This window comes from Labeo rohita, chromosome 15 (genome assembly GCF_022985175.1).
Source record: "Labeo rohita strain BAU-BD-2019 chromosome 15, IGBB_LRoh.1.0, whole genome shotgun sequence".
Lineage (NCBI taxonomy): Eukaryota > Metazoa > Chordata > Actinopteri > Cypriniformes > Cyprinidae > Labeo > Labeo rohita.
This window is the reverse complement of record NC_066883.1, coordinates 26,814,472-26,830,099: the sequence shown is the minus strand read 5'-3', so window position 1 is coordinate 26,830,099 and position 15,628 is coordinate 26,814,472. Positions and strand designations below refer to the sequence as shown.

Sequence of the window (15,628 nt, the reverse complement as noted above, 5' to 3'; positions counted from 1 at the left end):
CCAGGTTCTCCTAATGCCACCCTGTCTCTGACCAGCGGCTTTCTGGCTCCACGCTCTCTCTCATTCTGTCTGGATCCAGGCCGTAGTGGCAGTCTGTGGCTCACTTAAATCAGAAACGCGGAGGCAGGGAGCCTGTGTGGTCCGTTGTATTTTTGCAGCTTTTTGGTTTATTGCAACACTTCAGCGCTGTCGGTGCAGTTGTGTTAAGAGGTAGTTGATATGCAGTAGAAGCTTTGTTTCCCTGAGCACTCACACAGGAGCCAGCAATCTGTGCCAAGCCCCCTGTTGTCACCTTCTCAAGTGCACCACACATTGACAGTGTTTGCACACTCCAAATCTCGCATTACTTGCGCATTTCCATGCCTGCAGGAAATAAATGATACTGGAACAGGCAAAGTTCTGTTCAAACTATTCTATTTACTCTGAAGCCTCTTTTAAACCATAAATAAAGAAGCGGATCTCTTAAAGAAAGGTTGTTTACTTTGTGAGCATTGTGAGAAGGTTGCATTTTTCTCTAGTTATCTGGGAGCTAAAATCTGATACTTGTTCCAGAGAGTTCTTAGGCCGTTATCGCTGGTGTCTGGTCGCTGCCCCTTAAGTTGTTAATAAAAAGAAGGTCTGCTTCAGTGTTTTCTGGGCTATAGAAAGGGCAAAGGGGTCATGTTTCCAGATCAGATTACGTCACCTGCAGTGCCGCACCAGAAGAGCCGAGCCGCCCTGTTGACAACTCGCAATGCCACTGAATCAACTGGTGCCCTGTGATACACGGTCTCAACGTCATCTGCTGTTAAAATATCCTATTCAGAGCTGCTCACTGAGGTGAGACTGTCTTGAATCATTATTACCATATACGATATAGCAATAGACGTACAAGGGTTTTATATCTATATCTATATTTACACATTATATTGCATATATATGTATATAGTAGTACAAATATAAAACAACGCAAATATTACAATCATTAAAAAGTGCATAAATCACTAATTTTTCTAAAGAACACCTGTCCAACAGGTAAAGTTACAGCGGGAGCCTGCGTCTTTCTCACCTCCCCTGAGCCTATTGAGTTTTAACAGACCCCCTAAAGCCTGCGGTGGGTTTGTGGGGGTATAAAGTCATGTGAGAAGAGGCAATGCCTCCATCGCGATATGACTGGTTTATGTTCAGCTGTGATTGGTTCATGCGATAAATCCCGACACTTGTGTCGCAAATCAGTCTGAATGAACAATATAATGGCATGACTTTGTTACATCAAAATAAGACTTAAAATGGCCTGAAAACATAATATTTGGGTATTTTTGTGAGTAATCAGCTTCACTCTTAAAAATAAAGGTGCTTTAAAAGGTTCTTCACAGTGTTGCCATAGAAGAACCATTTTTGGTTCCACAAAGAACCATTCAGTCAAAAGTTCTTTAAGGAACCATCTTTGATGTTCCATGAAGATATTTTGTAAATTTCCTACCATAAACATATCAAAACTTTTTTTTTATGGCACCCTCAGATTCCAGATTTACAAATAGTTGCATCTCGACCAATATTGTCCTATTTTAACAAACCATACATTAATGGAAGACTTATTCGGCTTTCAGATGATGTGTAAATGTCAATTTCAGGAAACTGACCGTTATGACTGGTTTTGTGGTCCATGGTCACATATAAATATTTGAAATTAATTTTTACGATAATAAAATCCTTTCTGAAATCCCAACTTAATATGCAGAGTCAGATATAAGTAAGCCATTTGCAGATTGATTCTTCCCAATCACGTTTGAGAATCTTGATTAGCTTGGCGATTGGCAGTGGCCGGTGACGTGATAAAATGTACTGGCCAAACAATTTTTCTTGAAACTCTTTCAGAAACAGGCAGTTATTACTACTACAATGGCTAAACATATTTACAGTGTTTTTAATTGGTCCTGCTACTGGTGTCTCTATTAAATGCATTTTCACTCAATTTTACCTATTGATTATAGCCATTCAACATTACAGTATAATTGAAAGCCATTATTTTTAACATTTAATAGGTTTTGCATAAACGTATACAGATTCATCTTTATTCAAGCTACAAAACAGTTCATCAGTGAGTAAAGCAGTCGTGTGATCTCTCTTTGTCTTTTGTTCTTTGATTTATATCAGTGACAGCAGGTTTCACTTTAAAATCAGAGCTGTTTTTTTAAAACCTGATGCACATAATGCGGATCTGACACATATCCGATATATATATTCTCCAAAGTCTTTATGGTCATTTAAGACTATAACTTTTTTAAGACTACGTTTATGAGGTAGCTCGTCAAAATCTGCGCATTTTGACATAATTGGGTGGTTTTGTCCGTTGAAGCACTACTGGTGCGCTCTCTAAAGCGGCTCAGCGTATGCGTACAGCCGAATGTGCAACCTTTCAAACTATACTTGACTGCACCGTTTATGCGGCGTAACCCCATGTATGTGTCGCCACATTCTTAGGTTATAAACAATAAAAAAAGAGAAAAGTTAATCTTCAAAATGATGCAGCATACTGTAAAAAACAATTTGTTGAGTCAGCTTAAAATAATGTGTAACCTGGCTGCCTTAAAATTTTAAGTTCAGTCAACTCAGAAAAAGTTTATTCAACTTGAAAATGTTAAATTATATATTATAAGTGACAACTTAGATATTTGACTTGAATCCACTTAAAATTAAGGCAGGTGAGTTACTTACCCATCTGTTAATTTTAGCAAACACAAATATCTAAGTTGTTCCTTAGTACAACTTAATATTTCAAGTTGACTAAACTTATTTTAGTTGACTGAACTTAAAATTTTAAGGCAGCAGGGTAACAAATTATTTTAAGCTGACTCAACAAATTGTGTTTTTTATTTTTTACAGTGCAGTATCTTCTCAGGTAAAAGTTATTAGAACCGCATCTGGTGGCCGTCACATTGCTCTGACCTTATCAACCTGTTTGTATCCTATTTGATTCGCTCTTGTCACTTATGACAGAACAGCTAATCACGATGATCTTTGTCTTTGGAAAAGATTATTTTATTCACTTACATCAGAAACAGCAAATCTCTTTAAAAACTGGCTGTTGTTTTCACTACATTGCGTTGTTATATTTCGTAAAAGTTTTACCCACAACTGACAGTGTTACATATACTCACCAACGCCAATTTCTACTCGCATTTGGCGCTTGGGGAGTGTTAATTTTAGGCCCTGTATCTAAATAAATGAATGAATCATTTATTGATTTGCAGTATAATTAGATGTGTTGTGGATTTGACAAGAATAATGTTCTACTAAAAAAGCATCACTATGTTCCTCAAGGTCACAAAACATCATTAGAAGCAAATCGGCCAGCTTTTGCTTTCACGCAATATTTAGTGTCTAGTAAATGAGTCGTGATTGTTTCTGGTTCTCGCAGACAGACACTGCTAGATGCCAGGATTTACACAGGATTTCAGTCAAAAGCTCTGTACGCAATGTTCATACGCAATGGCTCTGATAATTAAACCTTTTAAGGGCATAATGAGCTTATCGGGGGGGCTTCCTGCGGAAAGCGATCCTCTGCACCTAATCTCATCTGTTCCTCATCTTTAGACTGTCAGTTAAGAGCGTGGATTTACATACATTTACATCACGCCTCGTCAGCGTGACAACGGCAAAGTGACGATGAGTCGATAATGGCATGGAGTAATCTTCCGTGATGAGTGATGTCCGGACGTGGATTTTGGGAAGGATGTCTGGAGTTTAGCGCCCTGAGCTGCAGGTGTTGGTTTTTCCATCTCTTTGTGTTGGTCTTTGCCTTTTATGTAGATGTCCGCAGCCGCTGAAAACAGATTTGCCGCATGAGCGGCAAGCGCCGGCACTGCTTGAACTGAAATCTCTGCTTATCCACCCTGCAAAAACAGTGCAGTGATCCCCCAACCTCATAAAGGGCCTGTTGTTTGTCAAATATATGTTTCCTTTTCACACCACTGTTTTGTCACGGTGGACCTGAAATGAGTTATCAGAGCTGCAGGTGTAGACATTTGACATCAGAAGGAAATAAATATCAGGTTTAGACCTGTGCGCAACGCTTTTGATACATCAGAGCAGCTATTCTCATCAATTATGAATTGGTGAACCTTAACCACGAATGGCCATTCCTTGGAAAAATGGGAAAAATGTCCCCTCAGAGGCAGCGCTCGAAGAAATTTCATTGTTAAATGGCTTCTGGTGGGTGAACGGCAGCATGTTTGCAGAACAAAGTGGCGATGTCGAGCAAGGACAGATAGTTGGCGTTTTTAGCTGTTTTATTCTTCAAAAAATGTGAAATATGATCTGACCGCAGAAAGAGTGAGAGGACAGCCTTATTTTTAAAGGCATCCTTTCTTTTTATTGTGTTGTTTTGATCCGGTGTACATTAATTGCATTGTTTTTCCGTCAACTCGAGTATAGCCCAGAGCGGCGCATTTAATCACCACTGCTAAAAGCGAATGAAGCATGCGCTCGAGACACGGCCACAAGCGATCGCTCTCCACTCAGTTACCGGCCAGATCAGTGCGAAATTACGAACGAAAAGAAAGTGACTACTCAAAATTACAGCCGCCGAAACTCGATCCATCGTCCTTGAGCAGAAAAAAAGAGCCCTGCTCCTTACGCATTGATTTTTCCAGCTAAAGAAAAGTGCAAGAACAAATGAGAAGGGAAAAAAAACGAGGTGCCGTGAGCTGGAGGGTGTCCACGGTAGATGAGGGAGTAGATTCTGCAGCCGACGCTGACAGTCACTTCCAATTCCGTTATGCAAATAAACGTCTCCCCTTCCACCCAGCCGTGGTGCTAAATGAGACCTGCCTTTGAATATCCATTTCCTCGTCTGCCACTGTTTATTTTTGATCGCCGGGGCTGTTTGCTCGATCACATTCGCGTAAACACACGTGCGCGTGTATGATGAGGTGCTGGGATGCGTTCAGACCTCTCTCTCATGTAACTAACCGTGCCATTGATCCACCTGTGTGTCCTGCATCTGCAGAGACATGTTTACTTGGACTGTTTCGTCTGGTTTTCAGCTTTTGGCCCCATATTTTGTCAATATAGCAGGTTGTTTGTGTTTGTCGCTGAATCTCAAGATGTTAAATAGTTGTCGGAAACGCTGTTTGTTAGGACAGGATGCCTCTCATGGGCTTTGAAAGTGGCTGAATAACTGTATACAGTTGAAGTCTAAAGTTTACATACACCTTGTGGAATCTGCAAAATGTTAATTATTTTAACAAAATAAGCATGGTCATACAATATGCATGCTATTTTTTATTTAGTACCGACCTGAATAAGGTATTTTTACATAAAATACGTTTACATATAGTCCACAAGAGAAAATAATTGTTGTTAAATGTTGAATTTATAAAAATGACCCTGTTCAAAAGTTTACATACACTTGGTTCTTAATATGGTTTTGTTACCTGAATGATGCACAGCTGTGTTTTTTTGTTTTGTGATAGTTGTTCATGAGTCCCTTGTTTGTCCTGAACAGTTAAACTACCTGCTGTTCTTCAGAAAAATCCATCAGGTCACACAAATTCTTTGGTTTTTCATCATTTTTGTGTTTTTGAACCCTTTCCAATGGCTGTATGATTTTGAGATGCATCTTTTCACACGGAGGACAACTGAGGGACTCATATGCAACTATTATAGAAGGTTTAAACGCTCACTGATGCTCCAGAAGGAAAAACGATGCATTAAGAGCCAGAGGTGAAAACTTTTGAACGGAATAAAAATGTGTAGATTTTTTTTTCTTTTAGTACTGCCCTTCAGAAGCTACAGAAGATACATGTTTCCCAGGAGACAAAATAAGTTAAATTTACCCCGATCTTCAAATTTAAAACGTTTTCGGCTCTTAATAGATGGTTTTTCCTTCTGGAGCATCAGTGAGCATTTGAACCTTGTGTAATATTTTCATATGAGTCCCTCAGTTGCCCTCAGGGTGAAAAGATGGATCTCAAAATCATACAGTCATTGTTGGAAAGGGTCCAAATACACAAAAATGCTGAAAAACCAAAGAATTTCTGGAACCTGATGGATTTTTTTCTCTAAAAAACAGTAGGCAGTTTAACTCATCAACAACTATTACTAAACAAAAAAACAAAAAAAAAAACAAAACACAGCTGTGGATCATTCAGGCAACAACACAGTATAAAGAATCAAGGGGATGTAAACTTTTGAACAGGGTCATTTTTATGAATTCAACTATTATTATTAGGTATATTTTATAAAATACACATAAAAAACAAACAAACAAAAAAAAAAAACATTATTTTGTTGAATGCAATTTCCATTTTTGTTCCAAGAATGCAGTTAGAGGCCCCACTGGAAACTCTGTGTGAAGCTGTTGTCGGTTTGTATCGCCCATCCTCTCTGCTTTCTGTAAATGCTTTGAGTCAGAAAACCCACTGATGCTTTTGTCCCCTGATAAATAATTCAATGCGTCTGATTAAAAATTTTTGCAGCATGTGTTTCGGAGATTTCTGCTGTGGTGTGACAGGCACGCACACGTTTGTTTGACACGAAGAGAGAGGTGGAGTCTGTTTTTCTTTCCTTACTGTCTGAGATTTAGCGAACGGTGATATGGCAGGTGGTAGATTCCACTCCCTGGCGGCTGAGTGAATTTAACCAAGTGTTGGATTGCCTTCTCTCCATCCCTCGCCTACATGTAAACACAATCTCCCCCTGTCTGACTGCGCTTCCTCTGGCTTGTATTCCCCCCTGTCCTCCTGCTGATACCTTCCACAGTTAATAAAAAAATGGCCCCACAGACTTTCCAATTATATTTCTTACTTAAATGAAAACATGTTGTCAAGCAGCTTTGCACAGCTGCCATACAGGAACACACCGATCGTGACTGCACCAGGTTTATACGAGTGAGCTATAAACCAGTTTGATAGCTCCACTGTTTTTTAGCTTTTAAGTTTTTTACTGTTTTTTTATTAAGCTTTTTATTTTATTTATTATTTGTTTACTTAATGATTTTAAATACATCCAGAAAACAGTGAATGGGAGCATTTCTCCTTTTTTGGATCTTTTATTTATTTATTTGCCTGTTTTGTTTTTATAGTGGGCTTTTTAATTGGATTTTTAATTACATTTTTATTTTTCATTTATTTATTTATATAATTATTTTAGAAAACTCTAAATGAACCATTTGTAGATTGATTCCCCCCAACTCTTTTCCTGACCAATGGCAAATGGGGTGAGTGTATTAGAAAGCAATCATTATTTTTGCATCTTTTGGCGACGCTTGTAGCATGGAAATGACTCACTTGAGTTGTAAACATCATGTTTTTTCCTGTTGTTTTGAGGTCGGTTAGTGTTTGGCCCCTGGTTAACTCCACTGCATGTTGTGTTCTCTGGCAATATGAGGTCACAACGCCCGTGTGCTTTTCTTCATAACGGTCCCGCTATAAAAGCCCATAAAGGTCTATGTCTCATAGGGCCGAATGTACGGCCCCTGCTAATAAGAAGCATAAATCTCAAGGCGAGCTACAGTTGGCTTTCACAAACTACATTTAAACGCAGTTTTATCGACACTCAGACAGGACCTGCCCCTTCCATGCCTGTCATAAAACAGGCATTACCGTGGCATTTACTCATTGTGCCGGGTGCACAGCGCGTATTAGCCACTGACCAAGCTAAGGACGGCCAGTAAAAAGGCCACTTGTTCAGTCAATTATCAGTAATGGTGTTTAATGGCAAAGTGGCGCGACCACCTAGGGTGTGCCACGGGGGCTTTTAATGGCACCGTCCCTCTGGGCCTGGGGAGAATTTGTGCAATTTGCCATCTAGCACCGTGTGCTGCCGCGTCCTTCCAGACGCCGCGGTCGGCTAATTAATTCCCCACCACATCAGAGCGCTGTAAGGCCACTTGTTTCGCATCGATCGGCGCACAACGAGCCCGGGGTCCCGCCATCCGGCGGCCCCTCAGAGTCCCGGGTGCAGCCGCAAGAGCTAACAAGTAAAGGTCAGGGCCATTTCGAATGCGGCACCGTCGCATATGCAAGCGTCATTACCCTCGCAGACTCTCCGGAACCTTCCGTCACCCTTCTGAGAGAACTTAAAATGCCCCTTCCTCCCGCCCTGCTGTGTTACTAGATAGGAAGAACTCTAAGAAGAGCTTTCTGTTCTTTTCCATGAATCTAGTCGCCCCTTTTTACCTCATCTCTCTCAGTGAATATAAAAGCGGGCCTGTTATCTGTGGGGGCCGCCCGGCCCCCTTACATACTGAAGAGACAGCTATTATCCTTCAGGCTTTTCTTTCACAGAAGGAGGAGAGAGCGGACCTAAGATTAGGCACAGACCGGGTGTGGGACCACGCTCACCTTTGTGCCGTGCCTGTATATGTGTGTGTGCCCTCAAGAGCTTCTTATCCCACAATCTGATGGCCGCTGGCAGGCTGAATCTATCCTTGAATACTCGTCCCCCTATTGAAAGCCTGAATGGGTCAGGGTGTTTGAAGGCAGCAAAGCAGGACTGAAGTGTGAAGTTGTGCATTAGGTCATCCAGAAAAACTGAAGAGCTTTTGGAAATATAAATACTGTGGTGAAAAATGAAGCAGATATACAAGAAATTTGATTGTTTTTAATTCAGAATTTCAGTGAGTATGATGATGTAAATGCCTACTTTAATTTCAATATTTTATACACCACAATTTCAGTATGTTTATTTATTTATTTATTTTTAATTAGTGCACGAGCAACGGTGGTGGTTCTTCTCCAAAATTAATCACATTTTTGAGGGCCTAAGCATGTTTGAAAACTCATGAAACTTTGCACACACGCCAAAAGAGGTGAAAATTTACATTTGATATGGGTTTCAGAAGTGGGTGTGGCAAAATAGCTTGATAGCGCCACCTATAAAACTTCAACGAAGTGCTCCTCAATCTGTGTTTTACATACATGTACGAAGTTCGGTAGACACATGTAACATACCAATACCTACAAAAAAGTCCTCTGGTATGAAGTCCGAAACCCAACAGGAAGTCTGTTATTTTGAATTTTCTCCAAGTTTTGTGCCGTTTTTGCATTTTCAGGTGTTGTATTTAAACAAATTCCTCCTAGAGATTTAAACAGATCACCACCAAATTTGGTCAGTGTAATCTAAAGCCCTTTGTGATGTTAAATTGCGAAGATCTTGAGTTTTCGTTAAAGGGTGTGTCCGTGGCGGACTGACGAACTTCGATGTTTCACTATGAAACAGGAAGTTGTTATAATTAAGGCATACAATGTCCGATCTGCACCGAAATGTACATGTTCGATAAGAGTCCTGGCCTGAACACATGCTCATGCCCATATCCAGTTATAGTCATAGCGCCACCTGCTGGCAACAGGAAGTGGCATGTTTTATACACTAACAAACTCCTCAGAGATTTAATGACATCAGTATTATATTTGGTCAGTCTACTCTAAAGGCCTTTGCGATGTTAAATTGTAAAGATGTTGAGTTTTCTTTAAAAAGCGTATCTGTGGCGGCTCAATGTTTCGCCATGGAGAAAGAAATTGTTATAACTCGGCCGTACAATGTCTGATCAATTGTATCAACTTTTTTTTTTTTTTTTTTTTTTTAGTATATTTGTATTATTTTATGTGTTGCATATTTTGCCTTTTAAATTTCAGATTTCACCACACACACACCCACATAAATTAGAAAAATGCAAATTAGTTGTGTTTTTTACTAATGGCTTCTGACTTTGTGTCAATAACAGGTGACATAGGTTCTCACTGTAGAAGAAATATGGAGGGAGGGTGAGAAAGAGAGAGACTTCATGCTGGTTATGAGGAGAGACAGTTACATATGAGCCTGAGTCTAGGGCTGTCTCCTCCCATCATGCTTTAGTGCAGCTGTAGTCAAGAGTCTCTCCTTTTTCTGGACAGAACTAGATGCTCCGGCTACAGCCCTATAAACTAGCGTCCACCGGCATGGACAACATAATTATAGAGCCGACATACATCACTGTGATTGTGAAAGGCAGGCATGATGGTTTATATTGCTGCATTATAATATTACACGGTTTATAGAATCTCCCTGCTAATGCTAGTAGTTTCTCAGAAAAATCCATTTACATTTGCATCAACATTTTCATTAGATGCTATGATGTATTAACTACAGAGTGCAGGATAGAAACTTAGTATTACCAAGAAACCACCAATTTGGTTCCCAAAGACTTTTTGTCAGAATAAACGGCATGTTTCATGTGACACATATTTAAGGCGTTGTGAAGGATGATTCCTCTTTTGTGTTCCTAAATATCAGTTGTTCAGTTTAAAGTTTTAACGTCTTTTTTAAAATGCCTATGTAGAATCTTATTGGGAATAATGGCTGTCTAAATTGATTACTAGTGGGGAAAGAAATGAAAATATAGTAGAAAAAGCCATGTACGTTCAGAAAACCTTGTGTTTCTAGTGGTCATTTATGAAACTTGTTCCTCTGAACATAGAGGGCTGTTTTAGAGGAACATAAATATGCATTGGATGATGACAGAGGATAACAGATTTCCCTTAGCCTCTATGAGAGCACCAGTCAGTGTGATCTTTATTGGAAGTGATTGAGGGTGATGAGGAACTCTAAAGCTCGCTGCTCTATTGTTCTCCATGGGGCTGAGTGACTGATGGCTCCTTTTGTGCAGGGAAGGTGTTTTTCCAACCGCCTGTACTTTAGGGCTAATCTCAGGGACCTCAGGAAGGAGCAGTGGAGTGTGCATGTGTATTTACTAAAGTGTGTGCATGCTTGTAATGTGAAAGGAGCAGAAGGAAGCACGGTCAGACATAGTGTGGGATGTATAAATTTATGTCAGTGTGTTTGTGTGTGTTAGAAGACTATGGCTGGATGCACTCTGAAGTGTGTCCTTGCAGACAGGGTTTTCCTCAAGGATGAACAGGCCTCTGTCAGGGTCAGACAGGATGGTACCCTTGGGCCCGTGGAGGGATATCATTCCTCACAGAACACGGCCATGAGCAGCTTTCAGATCTGTACGTGTGTGTAAATGCTTTTAGGCTTCAGTAGTTATCTATTTAAGTAGAAGTGCACAAGATGTTACAATATAAAAAAAGGCTGTTGTTAAATACGTCAAATACCAGACATTTCAGAATTCTTGATAGGCGTTTTGACAGCAAAGCAAATATTAATATGCACAGTTCTTTATTTTACTGCTGTAAAAAAGAAACTGTTTAACCAGCCTAAAAAACCAGTCAGCCAATATGGAAAATCAAGCTTGGTTGAAATGGCTCTTTCAGTTATTAATGTCAGAGTAAATTAGTATTAATATCAGCGAATTAAATTGTAATATGTAGACTTAGTAAGTAATTATTCAAGCAAGCAGTATTAAATTATATTAATACATAATATAGTAAATACAGTGGGTCTGGTGTTACGCTTCTTTATTATTATTATGTGTACATTTCAAGCAATTTTGACCTTTACTAATTTTTCTCTCTGTTCTCTTACAGGTAGAAGATGCTATGCTTATGTTTGATAAAACTACAAATAGACATAGAGGTAAGAGCCCATTTGTTTTGTGTTTGTGTCTTTGCATGTGTGTGTAATATTGTTATGAATGTCCTTCAGTTATACTGTGCCGTTAGTCGTGCAGTTCACAGTTGAAGACATTGAAGCGTGAGTTTTCTGTAGCAATACAGAAGCCCTTGCGTTGTATGTTACATTATAGTATTATATCTTCAAGGACGTTTCATTTGAGCCCTGAAGGTCAAGGCTAATATGGTCCAATAAAAGAGCAGCGATTTCCACTGTAGCCAATCCATCGACTCTATTTGATTAGTCCGACATTTTCCATTGGATGCGCAGGGTGGAATGTTTCTCGGTCATGTTCACTCACGCCTGCAGGCTTGTGAAAAATGTACGATATCTTCAGACTTATGATATACTGAATTCGAAGTTATTGCTCACCTGAGTGATGTTTCTGTGACTTTATTTCTGAAACTTTTTTTCTTTCTAGAGAAAGAATGAGCTTAGTCGAATGTTACAGGGATTTGGGGTGATTTTTTTTTTTTTTTTTTTTTTTTTTTTTTGAGTGTGTGAGGCAAAGGAGGAAGAGAAATAAGAGAGGAGATGAGATTGAGAGGCAAAAAAATGAGGGAGGAGTACTATACGAGAAATGGTGAGGAAAGGAGAAGAGAAATAAGGAGTGTAAAGGAGGAATAAGGGGAGGAGAGTGGAGATAAGCGTGAAGGAGATGTAAGGGTAGGTGGGAAGTAAAATATGGAGACTGGATGAAAAACAAGGCAGAAAGAGGAGGAATAGAATGGAAATGAGGAGAGGGGAGGAGAAATGGTGGAGGGAGAAAGAGAAATAAGGGAGTAGAAGAGAAAATGAGATTAAGACAAGAAAAATGAGAGGGAGAGTGGTAGAAGGTTATGAGAAATGATGAAGAATGGAGAAGAGAAATAAGTAGCGTAAAGGAGAAATAAAAAGACGAGAGCGGAAATATAAGGAGCGTGAAGGAGAAATAAGGGGAGGTGAAAAGTAAAATATGGAGATTGAGAAATGGTGAAGGGAGGAAGAGAAATAAGGGAGGAGAACAGATGGAGAGGAGAAAATTTAGATTAAGATGGGAAAATGAGGGGGAGAGTGCTAGAAGGTTGTGAGAAATTAAGAAGAAAGAAGAGAAATAAGAAGAGTAAAGGAGAAATAAGGGGAGAATAGTGGAGATATGAGGTGTGAAAGAAATAAGGGGAGGTGATTAGTAAAATATGGAGGTTGAATGAGAAAAAAGGCAGAGAGGAGAAATGGAATGAGGAGAGAGGAGGAGAAATGGTGGAGGGAGGAAGAGAAATAAGGGAGAAGAAGTGATGGAGAGGAGAAAATATTAGATTAAGACAGGAAAAATGAGGGGGATAATTCTGTATGAGAAATGGTGAGGAAAGGAGGGACTTAAGGATGAGGTTCATGAAGGAAAAATAAGGGGAGGTGAAAAGTAAAATATGGAGACTGAATGAGAAATAAGGCAAAAAGATGATAAATGAAGTTGGAAATCAGGAGGGGTAGGAGAAATGGTGGAGGGAAAATTATAAAAAATGAAGATAAGAAATATGAGGGAGGAGAGACTATACTATATGAGAAATGATGGGGAAAGGAGGAGAAATAAGGAGCGTAAAGGAGAACTAAGGGGAGGAGACTGAAGATAAGCGTGAAAGAGAAATAAGGGTAGGTGGGAAGTAAAATATGGAGATTAAATGAGAAAAGGCAAAAAGAGGAGGAATGGAAATGAGGAGAGGGGAGGAGAAATGGTGGAGTGGGGAGGAAAAATAAGGGAGGAGAAGAGAAAATGAGATGAAGATGAAAAATGAGGAGGAAGTACTGGATGGTTATGAGAAATGATGAACAAAGCATGAGCATGAACAGAGATGAGGAGGGGGAGGAGAAGTGGTGAAGGGATGATAAGAAATACAGGAGGAGAAGATATGAAGAGGACAGAAAACAAGAGTAAGACAGGAAAAATTATGGGGAGAGTACAAGAAGTTTATGAGAAATGATGAGGAAAGGAGAAGAGAATTAAGGAGCATAAAGGAGAACTAAGGGGAGGGAAATGGAGATATGAGGAGCGTGAAGGAGAAACAAGGGTAGAGAGGTAAAATATGGAGGCTGAATGAGAAATAAGGCAAAAAGAGAAAATTGAGACGTGAGGAAGGGGTGGAGAAATGGTGTTTGGAGAACAGAAAATGAGATGAAGACAAGAAAAATGGAGGAGGAGTACTATATGAGAAATAAGGAGCGTAAAGGAGAAATAAGGGGAGGAGAGCGGAGATATGAGGAGTGTGAAGGAGAAACAAGGGTAGATGAGAAGTAAAATATGGAGGTTGAATGCAAAAATAAGGCAAAAAGTGGAGAAATGGAATTGAAATGAGGAGAGGGGAAGAGAAATAAGGGAGGACGAGAGAAAATGAGACAAAGACAAGAAAAATGGAGGAGTACTATAAGAGAAATGATGAGGAAGGGAGAGAAATGAGCGTAAAGGAGAAATAAGGGGAGGAGAGCAGAGACACGAGGAGCATGAAGGAGAAATAAGGGTAGATGAGAAGTAAAATATGGAGGTTGAATAAGAAATAAGGCAAAAAATGGAGAAATGGAATGGACGTGAGAAGGGGGAGGAGTAATTGTGGAGAGAGGAAGAGAAATAAGGGAGGAGGAGAGAAAATGAGATGAAGACAAGAAATATGAGTGGGAAGAGTACTAGAAGGGAGAAAAGAAATAAGGAGCGTAAAGGAGAAATAAGGGAGGAGAGAAGGAATATGGGAAAAGGAGATGAGAAATGAGGTGGGAAAAAGAGAAATGAGGAAAGGAGGAGAAAAGAATAGATGGATAGCATAAAGGGGAGGAGAAAATAAATTGGGAGAGGAAATGAGGTGGAAATCGAGAAACAAGGAGGGGAGGAGAAATAAAGGGAAGAGAAATAAGGAGAAATGGGTAGAGAATAAAAATAAAAAGGGATGTAAAGAGGTGTTTTTGCTCAGAGTGGGCTGCTGACTTTATCCAGCTGTGATCCCCATCTCTCTTTGTGGCTTTAGCAGCGAGGCCTCTCATGAGGACATTATAAAGGTGAGCACAGCTTTAACAGACAGCCTCAGTGAGAGAAAGCTGAGCGGACGAGAAGAGGAAGAGACAGCAGACGCACAGAGAGACAAGCTAAAAAACAGCTAGCAGCTTTATGCTACAGTGTTCGCAGGTATAGCATCCTCCTCTGTAGCGGCCTGAAAGCCACGAGAGAGATTCTTAGCCTTGAGTGGCCTTTGTGTGGGCTGAATGAAGAGGCCGAGGAGCAGCGCTGTGTCTTTTATGCTGCATAAGTGGCTTTCAGCGCTCACAGATGGGCAGGTTGTGGAAATGAAGTGGACGGTATTAATCTTTCAACCTGAGATTTGCCTTTTAATCCATATCGGTCATATTTTAAAGGTGTGCGCGCGTGCGTGTCTGCATTTGAAAGGTGTGCGGATATGCATTGCCTTTCGTTTTTTTTTTCTTTCTCTCTCTCGCTCACACACCTCCCCCCCCCCCCCCCCCGAAGGACTTCCTGTCCTCCTTGGCGTTGTGACGCTTTCGTCTGTGACATCGTCAGAACAGCCTGATAAGTCACAGTGATCTTTCTTCCTTTTGGCACGATTAGCAGCTAAGCTTTTTTTAATCTACTTCACAACCTCGAGTCAAAAACAGTTCGCAGGTGATCGCAAATCGTCCGTGTCACCAAAACCGAGCGTTTCTAAATGTCAAGTTGGCCTCCGATCCGAAAAAGACTTGTGTTTTCTTTTGTAAATGGAGATCAGAGCGTCTAACAAATACTCTTGCTGAACTTTGATCCTCACTTTTTTCTGTTTCTCTATTTCGCCCATCCCAGATGCCCCCGCTTTGGCGCTAGTACTGACTCTTGTAAATACTCCCATAGGGCATAGTGTCCGTATCTGTGGGAACGAAGGGGGCCGAGAGGGTTCGGAGGAGCCTGGGCTCTCTGGAGAGCCCAGACTATGTTTGAGAGAAGAGACAGGTCGGAGTGAAGGTGGAGAGCGTCTGTTTAACACTAGCTTGGGCCCCTAGTGGGAAAGAAACGCTATTATTCTCAACCCCTTGCGGATGTAGCAAAGAGCAGCAAGGTCGGAAATGAAACTAGCTGCCATTA

The 15,628-nt window shown here is 40.4% G+C and overlaps 1 protein-coding gene across 12 annotated transcripts in view; it reads left to right on the top strand.

Moving 5' to 3' along the window:
- The window catches only part of msi2b (musashi RNA-binding protein 2b), a 302,804-nt gene that overhangs the window by 147,398 nt on the left and 139,778 nt on the right, over positions 1 to 15,628 (top strand). For all 12 annotated transcript variants that reach the window (XR_007829157.1, XR_007829159.1, XR_007829158.1 and 9 more), the window contains exon 7: positions 11,451 to 11,499. Coding sequence is in view for 6 of the 12 variants with exons in the window: in XM_051128674.1 (XP_050984631.1) it covers positions 11,451 to 11,499 (49 nt within the window). In the remaining 6 variants the exon portion in view is untranslated. The remainder of the gene's footprint in view (positions 1 to 11,450; positions 11,500 to 15,628) is intronic.